This window comes from Dermacentor andersoni, chromosome 9 (genome assembly GCF_023375885.2).
Source record: "Dermacentor andersoni chromosome 9, qqDerAnde1_hic_scaffold, whole genome shotgun sequence".
Taxonomy (NCBI): domain Eukaryota; kingdom Metazoa; phylum Arthropoda; class Arachnida; order Ixodida; family Ixodidae; genus Dermacentor; species Dermacentor andersoni.
In genome coordinates this window covers 58,662,359-58,674,122 of record NC_092822.1, presented here as the reverse complement: position 1 = coordinate 58,674,122, position 11,764 = coordinate 58,662,359, and the positions used below count along the sequence as shown (strand labels likewise).

Genomic DNA, 11,764 nt, shown 5'->3' with positions numbered 1-11,764 from the left:
CTCTTAGAAACGAATGCAAAAGGGCCGGTATGACGCAGGTATTTCTGCTACTGAGTCGACATCTCGGGCCTTTTGTTGCTCCAATTTTCAGGAGTGCATGAGCTGGTACTCCGACAGGAAAAATGAGCAATACAAGGGAGTAGTGGCAATGCTGGTCCGCAAACTGGTGAGACGGGAAAAAAAAAAAGCGGCGGGGACTTCTATATTGCGAAGAAGTGGTGATGGGCTGCCGTTAATTCGACTTCATGTGCTTATTTCCCCAGTCTCTGCACACTTTCAAGGGCCACGTACGAGTACTGGCTTCTCTCGTGCGGACTGATGCCATCGTTGCCGACTAATGTCGCAATTCTGCAGAACGCTACTCAGTAGCAGGGTAATATGTTTTTATAGCGTCGTCTTCTGCCAAAGTGCCAGAGAAATTGTCGGCTTCTTCGTCGCTGCATAACATGGCGCTGGCAGTGCGGATGGCGCAGAAGGTTTTATTGCGGCAGCATTTATACGGACACTCCCGGCGCATTTCTCCCGCCGGCGTCGCCGTCGCCGTTGCCGTGAGGTTAGGTAGAAAATCCACGGGCGATAAAATGGTCGCCGCGCGCCATAGGCTGTATGTGCGAGTGAAAGCGTGCGAGAGTGAACCGCTGATCGCGGCTCAATTTCGCTCACACAACGACGGAAATCGGGGAAGAAGCGTGCCGCTTTCCGTCGCACGCAAGGCTTCGTGGGAAAGTAGGGAAGGGGGGCGCGTTCTGCTCCGGCCAGCTGCACCTTGAAAGCCACAAGAAACGGAAAAATCTTATTAGCGACAGTTAAATAAGACAGAACACACCACTGAGCGCAAAAGTTTGCTTATTTCCTGGCGTTTCCTGTGTAAACGCGATACCGTCGCCCGGGGAAGCTGCGTCGATTCAGCCTCTGTTCTGAGCAGCCAGAATTGCTGTCAAACGCTGCCGGACTACTTGGCGCGGTAACACATGAGCAGCAGCCGCGCGCCCATAGATTTCCCTTCATAGTCACAGAACGTCGCCTATGTTTACGCGTTTACACGGCCGATAAAACTGCTATCCTTACTTCTTATAACTGTCCACTATTTTGCTATCGCAACCGATGCTTCTCCTTTCGGGCGAAACTGTGGCTTTTTATTTCAACCGTGCCTGCATTTTAGGTGCACTTTTTGAAACAAATGTCGCCGCGCAGATTGTGCCGCACTTGCCACACTAAAGCGAACGGTCAAGTGCAGCACTACCCAACTAGTTCGCGAAGTGCAGCACTGCCGCACTTGTTCGCGAAGTGCCGGGGAATTCAGTGCACAGAGGGTATCGCCTTCAGTTCAAGCGGTGGCTCACTCTCAATCGGCAGAGATAATCGATCGTGTGGCTGCTTTCTTCGTGCTTGCTGCTTACCGAGATTCCTCGCTGATTACGTCCTCGCTGACTACGTTAACATTGCCATGTACATCTATAGAAAATCGGCAGCCTTCTCCATGCGCCGTCTCGTCCAGGGTGGCTTATAAATAATTGACTATTGCATTGTTGGGACACGGCTATCCGACATCCTTTGTTCTTTCGCATTGCGTGCATTCTCTTCCTCATTGATGAAGAGAGTGCACAACTCACGAGTAGGGATAGACATATGGGTCGGGATATGTCGTCCGTGACGATGATGTTCGGTCTGAGAAATGACCGTCTTTTTATTCCCGCAAACAAAGAACGCAACCACTCAGTCTGCGAATGCACTCTAGGACTGGCTTTTGTTACGTGCGCTGCGAGGATATCACGCGAGTTGTGGGTCATTGTTGGTTATTGTTTCTAATGTCGTGAACGTTCCATTACACCAGGAAAGGCCATGGCAACGCTGTTGTCACAGGTTATTCTTTCCCGAACAGCTCGCGTGGTTATGTCTGTTGATGTTACTGCTATTTATTAGAAGAGGCAAGCCTGTTGTAACCATCGGCTGCCGCGCTGGGTCGGCTGTCTCACAAATGTGAAAAGTAAGCCCCCGTGACTCAGAAATGTGGAAAAGAGAGAGAGAGAAAGAAAGTAGTGAGGTGTGAGGGGGGGTGGGGGTTCGCACAATGTTTTGACCGAAGAATCGTGCTTGCTTTCTTGAGGGCTGAAATTCTGGCTAGTTGGTTATTCGTGCTCGTCAAATGCGAGCGCATGAAAGACAAGGGACAAACTCAGAGGTTTACAGAGCGCTGACATAGCGCTTTGTATAGTACTGTGACTGTGTACGTCTCTTTACATTCGTCCCTTGATTTTGACGCATAAGCTTTTTACTTTTTCATGGCTTGCCAATGTTGATACATCGTTATATTATAACGAGCAGGATCTTCATGAGGCTGCGGTAAAGCAGTCGATCTCAGTTTTGATTTCTCGAGCAATATTCCTAAGACGGTCACCTCAGGCGTGGCAGGCTCAGGAAAAAAAAAGTGCCAGAGTTGCTACAATTTCTAAAATTGACTCTCTTTAGAGGCCGTTCTTGAACATTATTTGCAGGCCGACCTACACGGACGGTTTCGTTGCTGTGAGGACCTTATCTTTTTATTTGTTTGTAAATAGTTGTAAAAATTGGGAAAGGGCCATAATCTTTATATATTACGATGAGATGGTTGGCTAATAACGTTTGCTTTAGGTTTGAGTTCAGTCGCGATGTAGTAATAGGAGCCGTTCTCGAAGATTTAGCTCATTTACCGGTTGCGAACAGACTGCAGTGTGCATTACAAAGGTTAATTTTATGAGGGTCGCAAACTGCGCATCCATTTTCTAGTTTCCAATGAAAGAGTTTTCTATAAGCTAGCAGTTTACAAGGAGGAGTGACGAAGCCTGAGTTACGTAGTATCATAGTCATGTACATGTCCACTTTATTTATATGATGCTCGTCATTCGAGAAAATGGATTAGTGGGACGGAATCGTCTGTGGAATCGTCTGCGTCCCACGGAATCGTGGGACGGAAATATATTCTGCTGCAGTTTCGTCAGAGGATGATTAATGTACACGAACAAAGGCGACTCATCAAATTCGAAGTGCGTATTGTGTTTTATCAATGTTCTAGGCCGTTGCACTTTCCTTCCAGCTCCCCTTTTCTTGTTTTTTGTCTTTTTCTTGCTTCACTCAATGTTTATACCGCGTGTGCAGCGAATCGTCTGCTGTAAATACGGAAGCGACCTATCTGTGCGTCGCAGAGGAAATGTTGATTAATTACCGGCTGCCTGGCTCAGGCAGCTCGACATACGCTGCACCAGTTGTAATCATGGGCTGCTGCAGTACTGTCTTCGTCGCTGACGATGAAGAATCCGGCTAGTTAGTGTGTTCAAACAGTGACAGCGTCATACTGTGCCAGGAAAGCGGAGAAATAATGAACCACTTCCTTTTGTTATTGTGCTTGAACCTATTCGGGCAAAAGAGGAACCGTTTTCCTTTTGTTCCGCTAATTGCATGTTACTTCGGTTGGAATGCCCACGTCAGCGTATGCAAATATAATCAACTAACCCGGAAGTACACACGGAAAGCTAACAATCAGGTTCGAGTATATCACAGTTTTGCTTCGCGCGCTAGAAGCTGCATAATTCTCATATTCTTATTGTACATCCTGTCTGTCAGCTGCAAACGTCGGTATCTGGCGAAGGCTGGCACCAAATACATTTTTTGCACCGTACTTTGTAGCGAATGAGGAAGTACGGGTAATGTTTCTTCATCTTACTTCCCAGATAATGCCTGACGCTGTAAAGTGGGCTAACGCTAACTATGAAGGGCGGAATGTAAGTCTGATTGGTTAAGGTATTGGTATTGCATAGGCTTAGGTATTGGCTTAGGTATTGAAGCGTCAGGGCCAGATTCAGGACAGCCAATTAAAAAAAAGGAAATTTGCCCGATTCGCTACTTGATTGCATTTACACGTCAAACTCTGTTCAATGAATAACTTTAGGATGGCACACAGCCTGCGCAAGTAATTGTTGCACCAATAATATTTTACGGTAACGAGGCAGGAAGATATTCTGAGCGTTGTTATATATTCGTGAGTAGCGCGACACAGGGGTCTGAGCGCAAGGTCCCCCTGTGTAAGGTAGTTTCGTTGAGATGACGTTACAAATGTACTAGCTGCCTTCTTATTCGGATCAAACTACGCGGGTCTAAGTGAACACCTAAGCGAACTAATTTCGTTGCCGTAGGTTTGAGAGCGCCATGCTGAGTGCTCGCCGTGGCAGGAAAATGAAATCGCAGCTAATCCAATCTACGTTCTCTTATATTTTCTGAAAAGTCTTGGTCCTCACATGAACGTAATTAAGCGGGGTATATATGTATATATATATATATATATATATATATATATATATATATATATATATACATATATAGTGGCCTGAAGTGGTGGAGCGGCCTGAAGTGATGCTTCGTAACGTGGTACGCCGAGCGCATGCTGCACTTTATCACGCACGACTATATTAAGTTGGCTGAAGGCTGCTGCACCTGATGCAGCTGTTGCAGCTCGTCGCGGACTATCGATCGAATAATCTCGCGAAGCGACTCGATGTCACTCGTGAGAGCTCCTAGTCCACTGGTAGCAGAGGAGTGATTCACTGGCCGATCGTACTGGTGCGAGCGCTGAGGTAGGGTCTTTTCCCTGGTGACGGCTTCAGTGAGAAACTCTGCAACCGTGTTGGGCGGGCTACGAACGAGTCCATCCAGACGCTGCTGTTTCACGCCTCGCATCAAGTGACGCAGCTTCCTGTCTTCAGACATGGTAGGGTCAGCTCGCCTGAAGAGATGACCCATGTCTTCCACGTACATAGCCACACTCTAATTGGGTTTTTGAATGCGAGATTGGAGGGCTCATTCTGCTCGTTTCCGACGATCGGAGCTGGCGTAGGGGTCCAAGAGGCTGCGACAGAACTCACGCCATGATGCCAGAACCCCTTCGTGGTTCTGGAACCGCATGCGAGCACCGTCTAAAAGGCTAAAGTAGACATTTCGCAGTTTCGATTCGTCGTCCCATCCATTGAACTAGGCTACACGTTCGAAGTACGCTAGCGAGTCTTCCACGACGTCAAGAAGGTGGCCATGGAAGGGACTTGGCTCGCATCGTTTTTGCAGCGTGTAATGAGGAGGCACCGGAGCAGGCGTCGCAGGGTTAGTTGTGGTAGTATGGGATGTAGCTTCCATACCTGCCGTCGTTGTCGTTGTCCTCGCAGGTAAAGGCTCAAACTCAGGCGCCAATCCCAGGATTCTCTGGCTGGCGCGGTGTACTGGCGTGAGATCCGGTATCGGTCTAGCGTTCCTGCTGCTAGGAGGGATCTGTTACATGGGTCGAGATTACACATGCTCGGCTGCAACTTTCGGCGGGAGAGCGCCGATTTTATTCCTCCGCGCCGGTAACGACCGCAACAGCTAGGAGGTCGTGGTTATCGTTATCGCTCACCGATGCCAGCCGTTCGAGATTGCTCACTCACGCCGTGCGCGCCGCGCCGAAACCATGTCATAGTGCAACCAACCACACCAACGCACGAAGGCGGTGGAGACGACGACCAGCCGATGAATTGGAGCATGCGTCTGTCTCCCAAGTCGCTGTTCCGCGAAGCGGTCGACTCGACGCCGCCTTCGTCGTCCAGCGACCTGAACAGCTCGACCAACTCGAGCGTCGTGGGCTCGCTGGAACGCTCACCCTCGGTGCCCGTGGTGACGCCGGTGCTTCGGCAGGGCCCACGCCGCCTTACAAGCGCATCAGGGCCCTGCGACTCTTCGGTTCACAGCAGACTCCCAACACCCTGCTGCAGCACGCCGAGATGCCCATCACCATGCACATTAGCCGGCAGCGGCTCAGCCAGCACGTGAAGCCGGTCCAAACGGCTGCAACCGTCGCGGCCTTGGCCAACGTGGACCCGTTCTGACCGTTGCAGACGACTCCGCCGGAGCAGACACCGAAGAGGCAGAGGAAGTGCTACAGCGTGTTCAGGGCTCCAGAGAATGGGACTTCTGAATGCCTGTTGAAGTGCTATGACGATGAAGCCGTGCAGGATTATGTTTTTAAGATGCAGCGCATCACGCGAATGGAGCCCGGTCAGTCGCGCTACGAAACCGAGTTCCTGGAGTTGGCCGAAGTGGGCAGCAGTGAGTTTGGCAGCGTGTGCAAGTGCCTGCACCGACTTGACAGATGCGTCTACGCCATCAAGAAGTCTCGCAAGCCCACGCGGGGCACCCAGGGTGAGAAGACTGCCCTTAACGAAGTTTATGCGCACGCGGTGTTGGGCCAGCATCCACACGTCGTCCGCTACTACTCTGCTTGGGCGGAAGACCACCACATGATCATCCAGAATGAGTTTTGCAATGAGGGCAGCCTGCCCGATGCCTGCTCGATGCCAGGGCCGCCTGCTCGATAGCGTGTTAGTTATGTCGGCGAAGAAAAAAAGAGTGTGGAAGGTGTAATCGAACATATTGAGTGCTGGTTCGGCTCAACACATACACATTTCACTCCGATTCAGTGCATGTTTCGCTATTGCCAAGGAGGAACCCAGCGTTTACTTTGGGACTGATGCCTGCTAGAAATTTGATCTACCGGAATACTGCACACGTTTGAATCAAATGATGACGACAGTTGACCGGCAAGAAGTTTCAGATAATGTTTGTGCGTTTTACATACTACGGCGAGTATTATTAGGTATAAACCAGAGGTGTTACCAGAAAAAATAAAGCTGAGTAAACCTCAGTTGTTATTTTGAGCACTGTGCCTTTTTGTGGTGCTTTATACCTTGCACCGGGGAAAGCGTATGGTAACCTTTTCTCGTGCATCATCAGGCTGCACATTTAAAACGAACAGCGATGTTAAGCAGCTTCTCAAGAAACTTGTCAAGTTGCTTTCTTAGTAACAAATAGAACATTTGGAAATTTAATTCATAGATTTATTACTTCGATTACAATGATTCCCTCACCTGCATGCAATTTTCCCAAGTATAACTTACGCGTCAGACTCAGAAAAAAATAACGTTGTACGTTTGGTTTATTTTTCAGTTCTTATTCCACTTCATCTCGCTTATTGCCTGACTAATACGTTTAGTTTCGACAAAATTTCGACATTTCGGGTATTTCGACAACACCAAAAGAGTTATCAAACAAAATTATTGAATAATAACAACCGCGCAGAGCAAAAATTCCAAACATTTATTTAGTTCTTCGCAAGAAAGATATACTTCGGCTCTCGACTTTCGACAATTGTTCACCTGCTTCCTATTACACGCGCTCAAATTTACAAGAGTGATGTGGCTTTGCAAGTGCTTTCCCTGTATTGTCTGAAGGAAAAATACTCTTTAATGGTGTTTATCTCAGACAACTGCCACGTGCGAAGGGTAGACACCACGGCAATAATCTGCAGGTGTCTCTCTCAGGATTTGGACCAAACGATAAGATATGGCAGCCACTGATTATTCGCTATCCAACGTCGCATGCGTAAACGCGAGCCCACCTACATCGCAAGGCTGAAGGTGACTATGTTGGTTGACAGCGCCAAACAGTTATTGAGGCTACTTAGGCTACAATAAATGTGAACATCATGTATGCTTTAAAAATACTTTGTCTCTCTGAAATTTTCTTCCACATGAGTATAATTAAATTATTGAAAATGGTATTGCTTCAAACCGCTGGAATTTTATCGAATATTATCGTGCGTTGCTTGAAAGACTCAAATTTTTCAATTTTCACTATATCCTGTTTAGTCAAGTAATACGTACGGCGTGTCGATTTATATTCACCGTATATCAATTTAATAAGCCTTTTTTTTTTTCTAACTGCTGCTACGAGTATAAAGGGCGCGTGCGTGTTGCAACAACATCAAGACGACGGTGACAACAACCATGTGATGGCGACGGCATTATTTTTTCTCCGGTTGTTCGAAACCATGATTACCACGTGACGGTTGTTGGGGTCTTCATAGGCACTCGACGAGCGTATTCCAGAAACGTAGAATGTGACGGCATTAGCGACATGTTATACAATCGTAAGCACCTATGCCTATGTCATGTGGTTCATGTGAAAAACCAAGCTGGCACTTTCGTTCCTCCAACGAAACGTTAAAAGCTGTTTGACCCAAACCGATCATCGAAGAGGGTACGTAAGCCCACAACTTCGGCGCAGCTTCAACTGTCGTGAAGAAAGCACTAATGAATGTGCGCCGACTCTGTCTAATACAGCGTCTCAGAGCGTGATCCACCACAAGCAAGAGAGGAAAAGAGATATTGCTTTGATCGGGCACGGGGGAACGTGAGAATCCCGTGTTGGACTGACCCCTCAATCCAGAGCACCAGCGGCGGTGGCAGCACTCTAGAATCTCGCGGACACAGCGACGAGGATAGAATGTGATAAACGTGAGAATGTATACGCGCGATCGTGGCCTAAAGGTTGAAGCATCGGGCTGCACTTTTGGAAGTCAGACTTTCGGTTCCATCGTCGTTTTAAGCATTTACTTTTATTGAAGGGGTTTGAAACGAGGTGAGGATGGAACGGAACTACCTAACAACGTGTCTGAAATGAGGCAAATAATGTTTGACGTTAAAGGTACGGAGCGTGTAAATTTGTTGTAAACAAAATCTCGAAGAGATAAGATCCATCACAAGAGCCGTTATGAAAGACCGGAAGCGTTTGTCGAAGAGCGCCTTTAAAGGCATGAGAGTAAAGTCGAAGACCGTTTGTTCAGTGCGATAAATGCAAATCACTGTCTCAAAACCACAAACAGTGTGATCTCTAAATGCCGAGATAGAGAGAGAAAACATTGCTGATGGGGAAAAAAAGAAGGAAAACGGCACTTCTTTTCCGTCGGAGAAGCTTTGTCTCTGGCCTACAACTCTAAAAAGGGAAAAGAGAGAAGGCGTAAGGAAACGTAAGAGAAAAGCACGAGAAAGGAACGAGGAGATGGAAAAAAATAAACACCGTGTAAATAAACGCAAATTGGCATTGGATGGCAAAGATAGCAGACGGTTTCCAGTGGTTTGATGCTAAATAGAGAAAACGAAATGCCAGGTGAGGACGAAGCCAATAATGACATTTACATTGTGATGACTATACAGGTCCTTCATTGCTCTCAGCCTGCCTATGTAGGGGTCGTTGTTGTGTGAACATTGTGCTTATTTTCCGGATTATGGACGACGCCCACATTTGCCTATAGCGTTTCCACTGTTTCGATAAATGTTATCTAAGAAAGAACATAGATAAAATGCTCACCATCCCTTCCCGCCTTACGAGAAAGCGGGAAGGGGTCTACGACTTGGAGTCACACTCACACCGCACATTGTAGTGGACTCTGAGCAACAAGGGGAAAAGCTACCTTGTCCAAAGTGCAACCGCAAAGAAGACGCTCTCGATGAGTCACGTCTTTGGGAGCGTACTGCCGCAGAAGACATTCGCAGACCGCACTTTCCTTGAGGACTATCGTCTACTAATCCGGATGGCCTTCGGGCATGGGTTCACGGCCCCTATTTTATTTCACTCCTCTCCTATATCGTGGTTTACAGCCTGGACTCCCTGATATAGGAGATGTGAGACCAACATAGGCCCGGATGCCAGTGTTTTAATTCAATTCAATTACATTTTTCTCAGTAGGAGGAGATCAAAAAAGCTGTGAACAGAGCTTGACGGAAATCATACCTCCAATAGCAATATATCAGGAGCAGATGTACAGTGACTGTATACAGTACATTGAGTACAGTAAAAGGTAGTAAAATACGGCTAGGTATGTTCCCTTAGCTCTGTGCCCAAGGGCCAATTGGTACTTGCGACTTGGTATGAGCCACTCGTCAACCAACCTTCTTGACGCCAACTTGGGCCACTGGTTCATCCATACTGTTCCAGTGGGAATATGCCACTGTGCATAGCCCACTATGTGCCGCTCTTCAAAGAAAGTCTTTTGAGGCCTACACGGGTGGGTGCCACTGGGGCTACGGGTGTGAGCTCTCTTCAATGATCGTTTTTGATACCATCTTAGGGCTCTAGGTACAGCAAGAAGTACCATGCCCTGTACTCCACATCAGTTTGCCGCACATCGCAAAAGAATTAACCGTTACCTGCACAGCGGTTATCAGATGTCAACTGGAGTTGAGTCTGCTTTAACGTTGTTTGCTGGGTCAGGGCGTTGAACTATTGAGCGTCAAGCAATATGCACTTGCGCATAACAATAGAGAAGGAAGTGTTATTCAACGAAAAGACTGATGTTCTGCATGCACTAACACAGAAAATCCGAAGGTAGTCGTCAACTTGTCATTTGCAATCAAAATCGATGGACTCAATGATTACGTCCCACTTAGAGAAACCGCAGTTGCTTCCATGCGTGAATCTCTCACATATGTCGAAATTGTCTAAGAAAGATATAATAAAAGTATAACTCTACAAACGTCCAGCAAGAACTTCCGACTGTTAGTATGTCTTTTAACATAATTCAATATATCTTTTTAATGGAAGGCATTCTGTACCCGAAAAATTATTTGAAAAACTTCCCATCTTTTGTTGCAAGCGGCTGCCACGGAAAAAAAAAAAAATGTGCTTCAGTTTTTTAATGCGAAGTATCCGCCACGTGTTCGACCTAGAGAGAGAGAAAATGATAAATGAAAGGTAGGGAGGTTAACCAGGACTGAGCCCGGTTGGCTACCCTACACTAGGGAAAGGGCGACGGAAAGATTAAAAGAAGAGAAAGTTCACTGGGGATATCAGTCGGTCACTCAGTCCGTATCACAGACGCTGACTCAATCCGGTATCCTTCAAATATCGCAGCTGCGCTTTTGTGGCCTTTTGTAGCTGTGACATGCGAGGCCATGGTCCCAAGATCTTGTTCAAGGTGAACAGCTTTCCATCTAGCTGATTGAGAGCTGTGCAGAGGTCTTGCCTTTCATCTTCAAAAGATGGGCGCGAGCACAGTAGGTGTTCTATGGTTTCCTCGACACCGCAGGCATTGCACTCGGCGCTATCAGCCATTCCAATCAAAAATGCATATGCATTGGTGAATGCGACGCCCAAACGTAAGCGGCACAGCACTGTTTCCTCATTTCGCGGAAGACCTGGTAACAGCCGCAGTTGCATAGAGGGATCGAGGGAATGCAATCGATGTTGAGTGAATTCAGGTCTGTGCCACTTCTCCAATGTCAAAGAGTGCGCTAGCTTGCCTAAGTGTTGGGCTGCGTCGGTCCGCGATAAAGGTACAAAAATAAGGGTTGCTCCTTCGTGCGCGTTCCTAGCAGCTTTGTCAGCGAGGTCGTTGCCGGTGATACCGCAATGACCAGTCAGCCACTGAAACACGACGTCGTGTCCTTTCGTGATCATGTGGTGGTCTATTTCTCGTATCTCCGACACGAGTTGTTCACATGACCCGCGACGAAGAGATGACAGAAGACATTGTAAGGCCGCCTTTGAATCGCAGAATATTGCCCACCCATTAGCTGGTTGGTTATTAATATAATCAACGCACCTCGGAGGGCAACAAGCTCTGAGCCGGTCGATATTGTCAAGTGAGAAATCTTGTATGGGATGCTTAGTGATCGTGATGGCATAACCACTGCGCTGGTGGAGCTGGTCTGAGTGGAAGAACCATCCGTATATATATGGACTCGATCAAAGCAGAAAGTGTGCAAACAATCCAGAGCTGCTTGCTTCAAGGCCAAGGTAGGCAGGTCGCACTTCTTTCTTATCCCTGGAACCGTAAGACGCACTTGAGGTTGCTTTAAACACCACAAAGCTGAGGTTGAACGTGCTGAGGGTGTGAAGCCCGATGGTAAGGAGGCACGATGGATGCTGT

General features: G+C 47.5%; 1 protein-coding gene across 1 annotated transcript; it reads left to right on the top strand.

Annotated features, from left to right (window-relative positions):
- Nucleotides 1-4,738: 4,738 nt before the first annotated feature.
- Nucleotides 4,739-6,675, top strand: LOC126528544 (wee1-like protein kinase). The gene is made up of 3 exons (XM_055069332.2): nucleotides 4,739-4,746; nucleotides 5,507-5,870; nucleotides 5,901-6,675. Exons 1-3 carry the CDS (start codon nucleotides 4,739-4,741, stop codon nucleotides 6,372-6,374), a joined length of 846 nt encoding a protein of 281 aa, XP_054925307.1. The 3' UTR covers nucleotides 6,375-6,675.
- The last annotated feature ends 5,089 nt before the right edge of the window (nucleotides 6,676-11,764 follow it).